Here is a 19,872-nt window from a genome sequence, read left to right on the forward strand (position 1 = left end):
CACACACACACACACACAATTCTGCATGGTATCAGGTGCAACAAAGTAGTTCAACCCCACCAAGATGTTTGTTGTGTTTTACGATAATCGAATGTGCTAATTGATGCTAATTGATCTTGTTGGACATAGGAGCATTATTAACAAATGTGACGGCAAATGCTGCCCAACTAAATCTTGCACTTATCATATTGAAAAACTTTAATTAGAAAAATGATAAAACATGGCATATGACCATAGAGATCATATTTGGACACTAAAATTTGTGAACCATGGTTGATGGAACCAACTTACATGCAAAAATTCATTACCCCACAAATAAATGCAATTAATCCTAGTGGTCTTGCACTTGGCATATCCTTTTGCCATCTCCTTTGCTAGAAAAAATTTAAGTGCATTAGTTTCTCTGCTTTAAAGAGGAGTCTTATTCAGTATACTTCAAGAAATAATTCTGAATTTATATAGAATATCCTGGTCAAGAATATTTAAGAATGACATAATTAATCAACAACAAAGAAGTATGATTTTGGCTTAGGAGTCAGAATAAAATAATACTTCATAATTGTTTTCAACTACTAACTTAATAGAATTGGATTAATGTTTGGGAGGCTAGTGGATAATTGATTTGTAGAATTGCCAGGAATCAAAAGCGTTACTCCCAAACAATGAACATCTCTATAAATACTTAATGCCATAATTAGCAAAACAGTAGCCAGTAATTAAAATACTGCAAATAAAATACATTTACTTGGCCTTTGGAAATCATGTCTTTGCAATGAATGAAGCTCTGTGGTCATTCATCTATGAAAGTCTTTTTTGGGAGAAGACGGTTTACTTAATGTTGATTAAAACTCTTCTATTTCACCTCATAATATCATTGGGATAATCCAATATACCAATGGGGCCTCCAAGATTTTCATATTTTCATATTTTCAAATATGGTCATTTTTATTCATGATGCATGTTTGTTAATAACTACATACATATTAGAATTGGCCATATATATTGACATACATATATAGATAATACATACATACATAAAAATTACATATTACATTTATACATACACTTCCTTACAAACATATTTTATATATTACCATATGTAAATATGTACATACACATACATGCATGCATTACATACTACATACATATTAGAATTGGCCATATATATTGACATATATACATAAAAATTACATATTACATTTATACACACACTTCCTTACAAACATATTTTATATATTACATATTATAGACATTTATTATTATACACACAATTATATACAAATGCAAATATACAAACCAAACACAAAAATAAATAAATTCATATTATATATATATATATATATACACACATACACACATTCCATACATACAATACAATACAATATGTACATACATACACACACAAACATAACACACATCACACATGCATATATACTTACATCCATGAATATGTATATACATACATTACACTCATTTATACATACATATTAACAAAACATAAATATATGTACAAATATATATTACCATATGTAAATATGTACATAATACCTACAATAAAATTACATATATACATACAAAACACACAAAAATAAATTACATATTATATATATGTATACACAAACTCATACATATTAACATTAAAAACACCTAAAGGCTAAGATTACATACTATATATATACAAATCTTCATACTTACAAACAAGTTACATATATTACATATATATACACGTGCACACACATAAATAAATTAGATATTACATAGCATATATTACACAATATTCAAATTTACACATACATAAATTACATATATACATATATAGATACATACATAGCTATACACATAGATTGAAATATTCGCATTCGTGGGGCCCACCCCACGAATCCATACGAATACATATAAAAATATTCGTTTTCTTTTTTTTTTTGAATTTTTTAAGTAAAAAATAAAAAACAAATTTTCTTCATCTGAGCGAGTGAATGAACAACGAGCAACGAGCGAGGAACCTCACCCTACTCCCTGTCCGCCCTCGCTTCCCTCTGCATCTTGTTCTCGGCCAGAAAATTAGGGTTTCGGCTGAAAACCCTAATTTCTGTCATAAACCCAATTTAGACAGTAGTACTTTCTTTTGAGCCTGCGTCCTCAACTCCCTCTCATGCTCTATTCTAATCCTACATCCTGTTCTCACTGAAACCCTACGTCCTCAACTCACGCTCCCACTGAAACCCTAAGTTTAGTAGAAGCCCTAATTAATTGATTATTAATTAATTAACTTAATAACTAATATTTTTTAATGAATTAAGATATGTATTAGTAAATTAATTAATGTATTAGTGAATCAATTAATGTATTATTGAATCAATTAATGTATTATTGAATCAATTAATGCATTAGTGAATCAATTAATGTATTAGTGGACTAATTAATTATTATATTAGTGAGTTAATTAATTATTGATGTATTTGTGTATATACATATATGAGTGATATGTGTGTATACACATATATGTATATATCATATATGTATGTATGTATGTATGTATGTATGTATGTATGTATACATCTAAACGAATGGTTTTATAATATTCTTGGGGCCGTTTTATATTCTCGAATATAGCGATTATTGCGGATGTAGAATACCACGAATATTACGCATGGATCAATCTATGGATATACATATTACATATGTACATACATATTCCACATATCACCATATATATATGCATAGATTGACCCATGCGTGATATGCGTGGTATTCGACATCCGCAATATTCGTAGTATTCGAGAATATAAAATTGCTCCAAGAATATATATATATATATATATTCCAAAAAAACACTACTTCGCATTAGTTAGCAAACAAAATTACATCATAGAACACCCAAAGTTCCTCTCACCAGCCCTCACTCTGGCCTTCCCACGAAAGTGGACATAGTCCCCACCTCATTTTCAACAAACGTATCCAAACAACTCCAATAACCTAATAATTTGTACCATATCTATACAGATTTACAGCACCTAGACGCTGTTGGAAACCGGAAACAGCCATCGGGGTGCTTGGTAGTTCCATTGAGGCCCTGATGATGATCTGCCCACCATAGGAGAATTACCCCATTTCAGCAAGAACTTTGATCGAGATCTTTTAGCTGCATCAGATTCCCCCTTAATTGAGTCGTATCGTCCCCGCAGCCAAGATACCAACTCAAACCAGATATTTAATAATACCTCACCGCTCGGGATCTTTTGTTGTTGAAAAACAAATTTACAACGGTTGGTCCAAATGTGCCAGACTGATAAACAAGACACCATCATCCATATCTCTTCAAAAAATTCTGAGTTAGTGCCATGTCGAACTCCAACCCGTTGAAACACCTTGCCATCCTGCACTATAAAACCATGTCCGTGGGGGTTTAACTGTTCAGCCCAGCCTTCCCCTGTTAACTTCAGCCCTTGTACGGACCCCCATACAACTCTCCCATTCACTCCGCATGCTGCCACTATCCTGAGACTTCTACCCCAAATGTTAATAGCCTCGCTGCAATTCCAAAAACAATGAGGAATTGATTCCAAAGGGTGTCCACAACTTTTGCATCCAGCCTCACCACCACGACACCTAAGCCACTCCCCCACCGGCACCGCTTTGTGACTAAGAAGCCACAACCAAAGCTTTATTTTTTCTGGCATATCGAGCGCCCATAGCCTCCTCCAAAACGACTTCAACCAGTCATCAGAAATGCCTTTATCCTTCCAACTATTGCGAGTTAGGCCAGCACCCATCAATTTAGAGCCAATGATTTGCCTTCCTAGCTTGGTAGTGTACTCGAAAAACCGTTCAAGTTTGTCCGTTCCCGGTTTCTGCCACCACACCTCTAGTGGATCCCAATCCAGATCACATATGGGCTTGTTGTCAACTATCCAGAGTTTACGATCAGATTCCAGCTTCCCTGGGTCCGGGTTTACTTGCCACTTCTTACCTTCCAACATTGCCACTCGCACTGCCAACCACTGGCCATTGTCTGCCAAAGCACTTAGATTGCCCCACAAACGATACTCATTAGATGGGCACCTGCCTCGGATAATTTGTGCATCGCCCTCACCTACAAACCACCCACACCAGACCCCCTCTTCTTCATTCAGCCTAGCTAGACCATCAACAGCCTTATCTATCAAGTGGGTAACCTTCTCCAGCCTGCCGGTAAATCTAGGACTTCCAACCAGACCCTCCCTTCTTCTCCTTTTGAACTCCTCCTAGTCTCTTACTGAACTAACATTGTACCCTACCATTTTTCCCCATGGCAAGTATTTTTTCTGACCAAGCATCATACCATCATCACTTCGAATCCTGGGGTTCCAAAACAGAGGTTGACGGAGTTGTTCCTCCATTGTTTTTGGCTGCATTAAGACCAACCCCTCTCTTAAACTTGACCAGGCCCTCATTATGGTGCGGGCCACCCTATCCTCCATGCTAGTAGGTTCTTTTAACGTTAGGCCTGGACTGAACAACCACCACATCTTTGCCTTCCAAGGGCTGCCATTCCTCGAACTCCAGAGTTCAGCTCTGTCTCTAAGAAGCAATTTCCACAATTCTGGTCCAGGTTGGAGACTTCGCACCAAGAGCTTACCAAGTAAAGCCTTACTTTGGTGAACTGGATCCACCATCCCAAGTCCACCTTGACTTTTTGCCTTGATCAAACAACTCCAGGCCACTTTAGCTGAAGTAGTCTCATGGTCTCTACCCGACCAAAGGAACCCTCTCACCATTGCCTTAATATTTTTTATGCACTCTTTATCTAACATCCAGCATGCCAACGAGTGCCACATGGTGGCCAACAAAATATGGTTTACCACAACCACTCTACCTGCAAGGGAAAGCTTTACTGATGCCCATAACCGAAGCTTTTTTCTGATTTTGTCTTTCACTTGCTCAAGTTGCTGATTTTTCTGAATCTCTATTCCCACCAAAAAGCCCAAATACTTAACAGCCCTTCCATTAGGAACCCATTGAAAATCAGCATTAGGTTGCCAATTCGGCCAAGAGTTTGGACTTACCCAAAACCCTCTACTTTTGTTCCAATTAATTTTCCCACCTGATGCTTTACAGAACAACTCAATTCTATTTTCAGCTTGCTGTAAATTAGCATCATTGCCTTGCAGATAGAGCATGGTGTCATCTGCATACATGGAGTCCAACAAGTCCTTACAAGCATGTGGGACAACCAACCCCCGAATTCCTGCATCCGGTCTATTTAAAAAGAAAGAGAATGCCTCTGAGATAAATAAATAAAGGTAGGGGGCCAATGGGCACCCCTGTTTGACAGACTTGCATAGTGGAATTGATGGGCCCCGTTGCCCTAGTACCAACACTACTCAAGCTTCCTTTGTAAAGCGCCAACGCAGCTGCTCTCCATTTTGAGGGTAGTCCCAACCGCTCCATGACTTTGTCTAAAAAAGGCCATTGTACTCTATCATATGCCTTCTCAAAGTCAAGCATGAGGCATGCAATATGTTGATTGGTTTTCTTCGCCAGGGCAATCGCTTCCCAAAAGGTCAACACATTATCAATTATACATCTATTTTCCATGAATCCTGTTTGTCCCACATTAATTAGCGCATGTAGGTGGGGTTTGACCCTCTTGGCCAGCATATTGGCAAAAATCTTATAGATTGTGTTGAGCAACGTAATCGGTCTCCATTGCCTCACATCTGATACTATACCCTTTACCTTAGGAATTAGAAATATTAGTCCCTCTTTAAAATGTTTAGGGAGGTACCCATCATCCCATGCCTCATTTAGTCCAGCAACCAGGTCAACCTTAATTATTTCCCAAAATTTTTCATAAAAATCTTTTGATAATCCATCGTCTCCTGGACAAGACGTTCTACATATACTTGCCAGAGCATCTGACACCTCCTCTTCCAAGAGTGGCCCTGACAACTTAACTTGTGCAACCTCTGAAATTCTTGGTTGCATTCCCTCCAATACAAATTCTGCCAGTGAGGGCTGGTCTGGGAGACTATAATTATTTGATAGTAGCCCATTATAGTGAGATGTGACTGCCTCCATGATCTCCGATACATCTTCTGACAGTGAACCATCCTCCTTGATCAGTTTAGGAATGAAGTTACCAATTATGCTCGGTTTTTTAAACTTAAAAAATTGTTGGTTCACCTTGTCCCCATTCCTGCTCCACCAAGCTGCTGAACTCCTGAATACCATCTTATTTCTTGACACAATCAGTCGCTGTATTGTTTCTTTGGCAGCCTCCAAACCTGATCTTGACCAAAGACACTTGGGATTTTTCTGGAGCATTCTTTGGGCAGCCGCTATCGATCTTCTTAGTCTCACCTCTCTTTCCTTAGATCTCTCCAATCTATTTTTAGTCTCTTCATGCAAATACTTTGAAGTTTCAATAATCTTTCCTTGAAGATTATCCAAAGCACCACAACCAGCTAGATTATTTTCCCATATACTCCTTATCTTACTTCTCACCTCCACATCCTCAAAAAGCTTATTACTAATCCTTAAGTTGCAGTCCCTTTTGTTCAACCTCTGAGTGACCAACGTAATCGAAACCGGCATGTGATCAGAGTAAGCTGAACCTGCGATGATTTCAACATTGCTGCCATATTTTTCCAATTCCGAGCTTATGTATATTCTGTCTATGCGAGACATACAATAGCCATTTATATTACAACCTTCTCTTGAGAAGGATAATGAGCTCCGAGGCTTTTTTAGTACATACCAAGCATCTTTCACTCCCATTCTGCCCATCAACAAATCCCATGCAACTAGCTCTGACCCCTGCACCGTCGTATGCATGCCCCCCACCTTGTCTTCTGCGTGCATAGTCATGTTAAAATCCCCTGCGAGGATCCATGCATCTGCCATCGGCAATCCATCAGCCAATTGCCTCCAAAAAAGGGCCCGCATCGTTGTCGAATTGGGCGCGTACACATTTATTATTCCAATGATACGTTGTTGCCATCTGATTGTCACATAGATGGCACGTCCCTCCATGATGGTGCCTTGGCCCACAACAATTATATCTGGATTATTCTTAATAGATGTACAAACACCCCCTTTTCTACCATGCTCACCTTGCGCTGGGGACCAAATAGTATGCCAATCCCCCGCTAGAGGATTGCCAATACTCGAGATTCTGTTCGCACTCAAATGGTGCTCTTGCAAGAGCAAAATGTCTGGGATCCCCCTAAAGCTAGGGGATTTGAACTCTTGGCGGAGGTTCTTCCTCTCCAACATACATTTACTACCGCCTAGACCTTGTATGTTCCACGTGATTAATTTCATGAGAACAATTGTGAGGTCTCCCAAGCTGGACATAGTCCCTCCCCACGAGCCCATGCCCAACCTCCCGACTTGATCCTCTCCCATCCTAAAACAACATCTTTCCTTGTAGCTTCAGCCATTTCCTCCTCATGGAAGTGCAACACCTCATCAAGAGGGTCTATCATCTCCTCTAGGCCTAGTAAAATCTGTTTTTTAATGCAAGAATTATGAAAACTCCCGCATATCATTCCAGCATTCAGCCACATCAACCTCCAATTATCTCCATTCCAATTGATAGGTAGGCTGCGAAAGTATTTGTGTGCCTTGACTTCTATAAAGTTGGAGATCCGTGGCATGTTACTAGTTGTAACCTCTAGGTCTGTTAGATCAAAAGAGAAGCCTATAGTCGGCAGCTTGTTTCGTTCACCAACAATTACATAAACCCTTAGCCCTAGAGCTTCCCCTTGTGACAAATCCGTCAATCTTGTGAGAGCTTGCTGACTAAACCTATATCCCTTGTCCAGCATGTCCCCTTCCAATATTTTTGACCTAACAAATTTGATTGGAACTCTAACATTTGCCTCCTTACTTCTTTCTCCCACTGCATGCAACTTAATTTCAGGAGCGTTGGGTGAGCTTTCTTGACATCTCCCATTACGCAGCCAGTCTTTCATTGCTCTCAGTCCCATACTTCCACTTTTACCAATAGAGGAAGGGGAGCCCATGGTAGATTCTTGTCTAAGTGTTCCACTTTTTAACATGACCTCGGGTGTACATACTACCACCTCTTCAACAATAGTTTTCTTTGAGTCTTGTGCTAGGTCCTCCTCTTCTTGCAACACTTCAAAACAATTTCTCAAATCTGCATGAGGTGTATTCGTGTTTACTTCTCGTTGCAAGCCATTTTTCCGTCCCGAAACACGAGTCCAGCCATTTGCACTATTGTTCGGCTTCTCAGCCCCAATGAGGTTGCTCAATCTTGACTCCCTTATCGGTTCTTGCTTATCTAACAACCCAATATCCTTCTCCCCCCTTACATTTCTATTAATCTTCCTTGGAAATTCCTTGGCAATGTGGCCCTTTCTTTTACAATAGAAACATTGGCCAGGTAAACCCTCATATTCCACATCCACATCTATCAATCTTCCCTCCACATCATGCACTCTAATTAGGGAGGGAAGTGTGGACAAACTTTGCACAAGCACCCTAATCTTAGGGGAGTCTCGGATTTTGTCTACCATGGATGCCTTGGAAGGACAAATTGTGCCAATCTTCTCCCCAATATTTTGCATCAACGGATATAAGTGTCGAGGCAGATTAGGGAATACCATAAATATCACCATGGGATTACCAATTTTCTTAGCCTCATCCATAACATTGAAATTAGCATGCCACTCCAACAACAGAGCTCTTCCGTATTTGAGTTCTACACATTTCATATTGATAATTTGCGATACATCACTCCCTTCGTTCACTTCAATGTGAAAGAAATTTCGACCCATATTATCCACACTCTTTATATGTGGGACCTTATCCATTAAAGCTACTTGTAGCATATCACGGACCACACCTCTATTGGGCCTACCACCAAATAGCTTACAAATGAACGAACATTTCTTTAATCTTTTGATCTCAGCATTTAAGATTGTACTTTCTTCTTCGAACAGAAAAACATCCAATACATCGGAAGTCTCCACCATTTTCAAATCCTTATCATCATCTCCTCTCGTGCATGTATTATGTGCATTCTGTGCCTGACCACATTCATTCAAAAGATTTTCCACTTGTAACGTGTACCTTGTGGCCTCACTCTCCACCATAGGCAACCCATGAGACGATCCTCCTTGCAATCCCCGCGGCCCCTCTTCTACTTCCTCTTCATCCATTTGCCATGATGCAAGGTTGGCCTGATCTCCTCCAGCTTCTTGCTTCCGTGCATCTACTTTCCAAACCTCCGATTCTCCCCACACTCGTGAATCCTCATTGCCATCATCTGCAAAGAGGGTTGTAGCCATACTGCTGGAAGGAGCCCTAATCATCTCTTTCATCCATCCCCTCTTATCTGTCTGATTCACCGAATCCTTACCTATCCTACCAGCACCTCCATCAATATGATTCCCTACGACTTTCCAAGCGTCACTTGTTTCCTTATGTTCCAAATTCCCAACTTGCTGCTTCTCGCGGCCATTAGCCATCCTTTGTAGTGCATACCTCGACTCCACCCACCGCACGGGCGGCACCCTTGCCGCTGGTACTTTAATCGATGACATTGAGTCTGCTTTACCACCCTCAGATGGCTCCCTTGCCACCATGTTTTCTTGTATCCCGCTGCCCTTAGGCTCCCTTATCCTCTGGTGCTCTACACTCAGTCTTATTCCCTAATAAGGACGTAACTGACACTGTAGGGGTAGGTAAACTCACAAGCAATGTGGTTCATTCGAGGCACTCTGTGTAGCCGAACAGCCTCTGACGAGCGGCCGAGATCTTGGACAGCGGCACACAGGTAGCCAGCGCGCGCGTTCCTCACCGTGCTGCTCCTGCTCGCCATTTCCTCTTCTCGCCATGCTCTGCTCCTGCTCCTCCCATACTGTGTATTTGGTTTTTTCAACAATATCAATGCTCCAAGAATATTATAAAACCATTCGTTTATGGAGAATAAATTTACATAATAAAAATTATTCAATTCACTTAAAAAAAAAAAAAAAAAAAGAAGGAAAAATCACCAATTAATAGAAAAATGGAAGGTCTTCAAAATCACACTAACATAAGAAAGAAAAGTTTTAATTAAAGCGATTATGAGCCGTTATATTCTAATTTCTAAGTTCTAGGTTCTAACTTCTAACTTCTAAGTAATGCTTCGAAATTTAAGAATCTATGCACTATCACATTCATCATCCGTATCTTCAAGCTCATCCCTAATGTCGTTATGAGCTTCATTTTCATCAATAGCTTGATTTTGCATTCTCAAAAGTCTCTCATCATCTTCTTCTTTGTTGATCATATCTAATGTTGCTTCAATTAGGCATAATCCCCTTTCCTTTATTCTTCTAATGAGACAATGATTTGTATGTATGTAAACCAATTTCTCAACATGAGCATGAGTCAATCTATTTCTTTTTTTTGTATGTATCGATGAGAATGTACTCCAATTTCTTTCACAAGAAGATGCACATGAACCTTGAGAAAGCACACGAATTGCAAGCCTTTTTAAGTTTGGAGTGCTTGCTCCAAATGTTTCCCACCACTTAATTGCATCATGCATTCTAGTTGGATCATTTGCCATAGGAACTTGAAATGAACTCTTTTGTCGAGTTTTATAAGCATAGAATTCATCTAATAAAACACCACATAAAGGTATATCACCATTAGTATACCGCATAATAGTTTCCATCCAACTTGTATTCAGCTTCTCATCAATATCTTGAATTTTTTCTCTCCAAATTGGATGCAAAATAAAGCCAGTTGCATGCAATGGTGAATGTAGCATTGTCCATCTTTGCATACATATTCCCCGAATTTCATCAAGCAATAAACGATCTACATCTTCAATGTGGTTTATTTCTTCTATCATACGATGAGTACATTCATAAATTAAACCCATGGTTGCACCTTCTCTATCCGCCAATCTAAGAACTTTTAGGATAGGCTTGCATATCTTTATGATCTTCTTTATATTTACCCAAAAAGAAGCATCAAGTATAATTGAAACTATTTCTTCTCCTAGTTGTGTTTTTGATCCTTTCCATTGACACCATTGTTCACTAACCACCATTCTTCTTAATCCACCTTTGACTCTATCATCCAATAAGTTTGACAACATGATAAAACTATAGGCAAATCTAGTAGTGGAAGGCTTTAACAATTCTTTCTCGCTAAACTTACGAAACATTGCCAAAGAATATTGTTTTCGTGTAATAAACACGATTACCTTTGTAGCTAATTTCAAAACATCATGAACCCAAGCACATTTTCCAATATCTTCAAACAACAAATCGATGCAATGACACGTGCATCTGGTAAAAAAGATCATGGGCCACTCTTTCTCTATCATCCTCCCAGCTACTACACAATTAGTTGCATTGTCCATACAAACTTGCACAACATTTGATGGGCCAATATCAAGAATAACATCCTTTAAAATCTTAAAGATATACTCTCCCGATTTATATTCTCCACTAGTGTCAACTGATTTCAGAAACACAGTGCCATACGCAGAAGTAGCCATGACATTAATTATTGGTCTATTCTTGGTATCTGACCAACCATCGCTCACAACAGTGCATCCAATAGTTTTCCATTTTTCTCTAATTTGCATAATCTCATTTTCAACATATTTCACCTCTTCATTCAAGTGCCTTTTGCGCAATTGATAAGGAGATGGTGGCTCATAAGATGGCCCAGCAAGTGCCACAGCTTTTATTAATTCACGAAAATATGTACTTCCCACTTTTACATCCGGTGTCGTAGTGTATTTCGTACACTACGTGAAAAAGTAAAAATAATATAACCGATTTAATTACATATAAATAAATAAAATAATATATCAAGATACTTATCACATGCATAGGGCAAGATTTGAACCTTGTACCTCCACGTAGCCAAACCTCAACTTTACCATTATGCTACTTTATCTTTAGTGTTCTACAAATAGATTTAATAACTATAAGTGCTTTATTTGCGCCTACCTTTATTAAAAGGTAAATCATGCATTTTTAGAGTGCGTGAATATTTTATAGAAAAACGCAAGCAACTAAAAAAGTGACTCATGCACATCTAGCGTGCATGAGCACTATATTTAGCAAATAAAAGCAAGGATTAGAAAAGCATCACATGCACATTTAGTGTGCATGAACATATTAGAAAAAGCATGTAGTTATGCTTAGTCTCTCCCATCACTACATAAGGATGGGGAGCACAATGTAATAGGTGTGTGAAATATTTGGAAATTGGATATATTTCCGAAAACACCAACCGATTAATATAATCGTGGGATTCACGAAAATAATATAATCTATACTTGTGGGATTCACAAGTTTCTTATATCTTTCTTTCAATCTAAATACATATTCTTATCTAAATATTGATTAATCGAATACAATACACTCGTGGGATTCACGAAATTTCTATCTCTCTTTCTAATAATCTATTCATTACTAGCCTCATCTCATATTCTTCTTTCTCCTAGTCCAAAACCTCAGTGGTTCCCACCCGACTCACGCAAACGATCCGGAGTCGAAAGGCACGACACCGGTATATCCTCTACCAAAAAAAACCTCTTGATTGCTTCATCAGCATTTTTATCAAGTTGCTTTTGCCATAACATCTTCAAAGGTTCAACATTGTCTACTTTCATCTTTTTACTTGTTGATGCATTACCAAACGATGATGAAGACATTTCATTGATAGATGTTGATTCCATATTCATATCAACATTTGTGCTACAATTTTCAGCATTGCATTCCATTGATGACTCATCATTCATGTCAACATTTGCACAACCAGATACCATTTTTTGTACTTCAACTTTTATAACAGCATCAATTTGACGGCATTTGTCAACACCTAAACCTTTCAAGCCCAACAAGCGAGCTCTGATTCGAAAGGGGCCACCAACAAATACATGGTGACAATGATTGCATTGAACAACAGGCATACCCTTATCATGTTTTCTCAAAACGGCCACATGATTCCATTCGAAGCTCTTTTGTTTCACCATTTAGTAAATTAACCTTCAGCTGATCCTGAAAGAGATTAATTTGATACCTAAAAATGAATTAAAACCTTTCTTATCCAAAATCTTCATTAATCCTATCTCTAATTAAAATTTATTATGATTGCATAATCCTACAATGCTAGCATGAATAAATCACAGAAGATTGGACAACATTGAGATGAGAAGAGAGACTTAATGAGCTTTGCCAAAACCCTAATTTTTAGGGAAAAATTTTAAGAGACTTTTTGATCCAAAATCTTCATTAATCCGGCCTCTAATTAAAATCTAATTAAGTTTGGATGATCCTACAATGCCTCTAATTAAAATCTAATCTTATGATCATTGCATGAATAAATCATGGATTATTGGACAATTAAGAAGAGAGACTTATCGAGTTTTGCCCAAACCCTAATTTTCTTTATGAAATATATAGAAAGAGGTCTCAAATAGAATGCCTCCACAACCAATTTACTCGGGATACTATGACTAAATTATGCAACAAAATACACTATATTAAATGACCCAATTGATAAAAAAACCCATAGGCTATAGCATATTCATAATCCATGCAATTATTTTCAATATGTTTTCATCACCATAGCTCCTAACATCTTCATATTCCATGGAGTTATTTCCATATGATCCTGATTCCTCATCATTACCAAGCATAGGTGGGGAGAAATTCATTATCCAGACACAATTATCAAAAGCAAGATATGCAACGGGGATTGATCCGAATTTGAGGTAACTATATAATGACCACATTTGGGCCAAACAACGAAATCTGCCATATAACTTTGAAAAAGCATGTCAAATATAAACCCTAAATCCTAAACCACACACACAAGCATCAAGAAATACTAGTCAAATTTGAGCAGCCAAGAGACATAAGAATTTAAATAGAAGATTATATGAATTTATGAAAGGAGGTTGGGACATCAAACATCACAAAGTATGAGGAAATGTAGAAGAGAGACAGTCTTACCGAGTTTTGCCCGACTTTTGCTTGAGTGTATGTCTTACACAGGAGGAGGAAAGGATGGAGTCGAACCCTAAATTTCGAGGAGCCGAGGTTTGATGTTGTTCCCTGTTGATTTCTGATTGCTATTCCCTGCAGAGCTCTTCTCTATTCGCTACTCGTTGAATGCATTTTTTCAAAAAAAAAATTAGGGAAAAAAAGGGGAAAAAAAAAGTTAACGAATATTGGAAGAAATATTCTTATACGTATTCGTTGGTATTCGTGGGGGAGGCCCCACCAATGCGAATATCTCAATCTATGTATATATGTATAGATTATACTGGACCATACAAACCACAATACTTATATATATACATACTACACACACACACATTAGATATATGTATACTTACACACACATTAGATATGTATATGTATACTTACACAAATAAATTAGATATTACATAGCACATAATCCATACCTATTACACAATATACAAATTTACACATGCATAAATTACATATATACATACATAGATATATACATATTCTACATATCACCATATGTATGGATCATACTAGACCATACAAACTACAATACTTACATACACACACACACACACATTAGATATATGTATACTTACACATACATTGGATATATAGATGCATATTACGTACATACATATGCTACATATCACCATATGTATGGATCATACTAGACCATACAAACCACAATACACACACACACACACACACACACACACACATTAGATATATGTATACGTACACATACATTGGATATATAGATGCATATTACGTACATATTACAAACATACATCCATATACGAGCCATATACATATGTACTAAACATGAAAATATCCCAAAAATATACATACATAAATACATTACATATATACACGTACATACATTCATACATTTACATATATATGACCACATACATACACACACACACATACATTAGATATATATGCACATATTACAAACATATTCATACTCATTAAATCATGTATATTGACATATACATATATGCATACACATACATACATTACATATGTACATACATATTCCACATATCACCATATATATATGTACATATGCCTACAATGTTAAAAGTTTTACAAACATACATCCATACACATATATACATACATTACATACATGCATACACATAAATATGTTACATACACATACATACATACATTTCATCACAGACTACAATACATACATGTATACTTACACATACATAAATATTATGAACACACTCATGTATGCATAGTACACTATTACACATACAAACATACATGCATTGCATATTACATATATATACATATGTACATGCATACATGTACATTCATGCGTGTACATACATACATTGCATATGCATATATTACAATCACATTCATATACATTGAATCATGTACATTGTCATATATATGCATACACATATGTACATTCATACATGGACATACCTATATTCATTTACATATTGCTATTGTCTACATATACATAAATATTACAATCACACATCCATACACATTGAATCATGTACATTGTCATATGGATATATGCATACACATACATACATACATACATGTATGTGTACATACATACATTAGATATGGATATATGCATACACATATGTACATTCGTATATGGACATACATATCTTCATTTATACATTGCTACACATACATACACATATATACATCAGATATCTACATAGATATTATTCATATATTACAATCACACATCAATACACATTGAATCATGTACATTTGCATATGCATATATGCATACACATACATACATACATACATGACATATGCATATATGCATACACATATATACATTCGTACATGGACATACATATAGTCTTTTATACATTGCTACATGTACATACACATACATACATACATACATACATACATGACATATGCATATATGCATACACATATATACATTCGTACATGGACATACATATAGTCTTTTATACATTGCTACATGTACATACACATACGTACATACATACATATATTAGATATATACACACATACGTGTATATATATATATACACCTACATATAGTCTTCTATACATACACACACATTACATATGGATATATGCATACACATATGTACATTCGTACATGGACATACATATATTCATTTATACATTGCTACATATACATAGATATTATGCACATATTACAATCACACATCCATACACATTGAATCATGTACATTTGCATATGCATATATGCATACACATACATACAGTCTTTTATACATTGCTACATGTACATACACATACATACATATTACAAACAAATATCCACACACACACACACATACAAATATACATACATTACATATTACATATGTACATTCATATATTCATTCATTCATGTTTATTCATTGAAGCATACATATTTTATGCATACATTACATATATATATATATATATATTCATTCATTCATGCATACATTATGTGCACATACATACATAACATACATTCATACTAAACATACATTCAAACATTCATGTTTTTTTATTTAGATATTTGCCGCCTCCTCCTTTGCTCCCTCCTCTTCTCTGCTCATTTCTACGATTGCTTCTTCTCCCCTTCTTTTTGTCCTCGTTTTGCCACCGCCGCCACCGCCACCGCTCGCCTTGTCGTGCCGCTTTTGCTCACCATTATTCTCTGTTGGGGCTGCCACAACTACTCTACAAATATTTTACAAGTACACATAAGTACAAACATAAACCAACACATAAATTCTTAGCCACACACACACACACGTACATACATACATACATACATACATACATAAACACACACACACACACACACAAACACACACACACACACGGGCCATACATACAATAAACGAAATTAATACATTACAATACAATATGTACATATATACACACATACCTATATACACATACATACACATTTACACATATAACACATACATACAATACAATATGTACACACATACATACATACATACATAAACACACACACACACACACACACACACACACACATGTGTGTAGAATATACATACACACATGTACACACATATATGTTGTATGGAACATACATACACACATACCTATATACACTTACATACATACACATATAACACATACATACAATACAATATGTGCACACATACATACATAAACACACACACACACACGCGCGCGCATGCACGCACGTGTAGAATATACATACACATATGGACACATATATATGTTGTATGGAACATACATACACACACACAAACATAACACACAACACACACATGAAATACATACAATACAAAACATAACACACACATGAAATACACATGAAACACATATATGTTGTATGGAATATACATACACACATGTACACACATATATGTTGTATGGAACATACATACACACATACCTATATACACATATATAAACTTACATACATACACATTTACACATATAACACATACATACAATACAATATGTGCACACATACATACATAAACACACACACACACACACACACGTGTAGAATATACATACACATATGGACACATATATATGTTGTATGGAACATGCATACACACACAAACATAACACACAACACACACATGAAATACATACAATACAAAACATAACACACAATACACACATGAAATACACATGAAACACATATATGTTGTATGGAACATACATACACACATACCTATATACACATATATACACTTACATACATACACATATATACAATACAATATGTGCACACATACATACATAAACACACACACACACACACACACACACACACACACACACACACACACACACGTGTAGAATATACATACACATATGGACACATATATATGTTGTATGGAACATACATACACACACACAAACATAACACACAACACACACATGAAATACATAAAATAAATGCAATTACATAAAATGCAATACAATATGTACATAATACACACATACCTATACACACATGCATACAATCCATACTATATACACATATAATGCACACATACATACATACAATATGTACATAATACACACATACCTATACATAGATGCATACAATCCATACAATACCTATATACACATAATGCATATATAAATAAACACATAACACGATATGTACATACATACACACACACACACACACACACACACACACAAAATGCAATAAAATAAAATAAAATACAATATGTACATACATACACACATACCTATATACACATATAACACATACATACATACACATATACAACATAACACAATCTGTACACACACACACACACACACCCACACAAACATAACACACATATACACATGCATACATACACACAAACAAACATAACACACAACACACACAAACATAACACACAACACACATGCATACCACATACAAACATATATGATGTATGGAACATACATACACACACAAAAACATAACACACAACACACATGCATACCACATACAAACATATATGATGTATGGAACATACATATACACACACAAACATAGCACACAACACAGATGCATACCACATATGAACATATATGATGCATGGATCATACATACACACACATCACACATGCATACCACATTCACAATGCACACATAAACACATATATATGATGTATGGTTATATGAAAAGTGATAGGTGGGCCATTCTATGTGTAGATAATGGATGAAGAATCTATCATTGAAGTGTTTGAACACGAGAGGGATGATGAAGATAAACCTTTGGGCATTGTAAGTGTGAGAGGAACTCTTACATATGCAAAGATTTGGGTGGAAATAATTGAGGACGGTATATTTTACGAACCATTTTCCTTTGTGTACACAAAAAATAATATTTTGAATAGGAAACAAGAAGAGAAATGGCGTTTAAAAGAAAATAAAGTCTATATCAAGCCTAGTATTGATAAACAACAAAGAGTCTATTCAAAAGAATCATGCACTAATGTTGAGGGTTCATTGTTGAGTCAAGCCGAGGACAATTTTAAAGGGAATGTGATATTACGAGAGAAGATAGACAAAATTGGGATGGAGCTCAAAGAATTGCAAGTAGAAATGTTACAAATTGTTTAAAGATGTTATACCAAGGTGGAGAAGGTGTCAAAGTAAGAGAAAGAGGCGCTTTGGGAACACATGTATACTTGCATATATTAGGTGACTATATTAATATTTTTCTATCCCCTCATGAGAGCTTATTCAAGCGTGTGGTACTTGCATCTAAAGTTGCATTCTTCTTTCAAATATGGAGATTATGGATTCTAGATAATCCAATTTATAACTTAAAACGTAATTTCATTAGTCGAGAAACATTTTTGGATGTACAAATATCTTGTCACTTTGTAGTTTTACTTATAAAAATGTTTCGTGACTTTTATCCACAACTAGAATGTCCATTGCATCTCACAGGGTCTGATGGAGCTGAGATATTTTTTAGTAAAATAGGGGGAATGATTGGTATGGAGCATGCATTTGATATATCAGATGTTTTGCATTGTAGCGGAAATGTAAACAAGCTTGCCAAATTTGAGTGTATTGATAATGGATTGGTTTTTCCAAGAGCTCATAAGAAGCAAGAATCAATATGGTCTAAACTCAATTTCATGCATGACAAGCCTCTTGCAAATTTAAAAGACTACATTGATATCTTAAATGATGATCAACTTGTTTTTGCACTTAAAGAAGGTTTAAAAGAAGCCCAAATTTTATGTGAGTCGTTAAATATGAAGCCTAAACACAATGGGCAATGGTGGAATTATCCCGGGATTGAGACAAAACAATCCTTGAGTTATATATATGGAGAGAAAGATGATGAAGAATGTGTTGAACACAATAAAAACTTCA

At 36.2% G+C, this 19,872-nt stretch overlaps 2 protein-coding genes and 1 long non-coding RNA gene across 3 annotated transcripts in view; 1 reads left to right on the forward strand and 2 right to left on the reverse strand.

Moving 5' to 3' along the window:
• LOC147852774 (uncharacterized) overlaps positions 1–19,872 on the forward strand; it is a 142,283-nt gene that overhangs the window by 89,087 nt on the left and 33,324 nt on the right. The window lies entirely within an intron of this gene.
• The window catches only part of LOC147852776 (uncharacterized), an 87,348-nt gene that overhangs the window by 43,021 nt on the left and 24,455 nt on the right, over positions 1–19,872 (reverse strand). The window lies entirely within an intron of this gene.
• LOC147852779 (uncharacterized) lies at positions 10,157–13,084 on the reverse strand. The gene is made up of 2 exons (XM_087333259.1): positions 12,558–13,084; positions 10,157–11,723 (listed from the first exon to the last, which is right to left on the reverse strand). Exons 1-2 carry the CDS (start codon positions 12,998–13,000, stop codon positions 10,157–10,159), a joined length of 2,010 nt encoding a protein of 669 aa, XP_087189385.1. The 5' UTR covers positions 13,001–13,084.

Source organism: Azolla caroliniana, unplaced genomic scaffold, assembly GCF_043228905.1.
Source record: "Azolla caroliniana isolate FFs.n. ecotype wild unplaced genomic scaffold, voAzoCaro1.0.p SCAF_17, whole genome shotgun sequence".
NCBI lineage: Eukaryota > Viridiplantae > Streptophyta > Polypodiopsida > Salviniales > Salviniaceae > Azolla > Azolla caroliniana.

What these genes read in the sequence shown, in the direction of transcription:
- LOC147852779 (XM_087333259.1), bottom strand. Translation starts at nt 13,000, where the DNA reads ATGGTGAAACAAAAGAGCTTCGAATGGAATCATGTGGCCGTTTTGAGA. An exon ending in GCTGATGAAGCAATCAAGAG is followed by an intron (nt 11,724 to 12,557) that starts GTTTTTTTTGGT and finishes AAAAGTGGGAAG; the next exon opens with TACATATTTTCGTGAATTAA.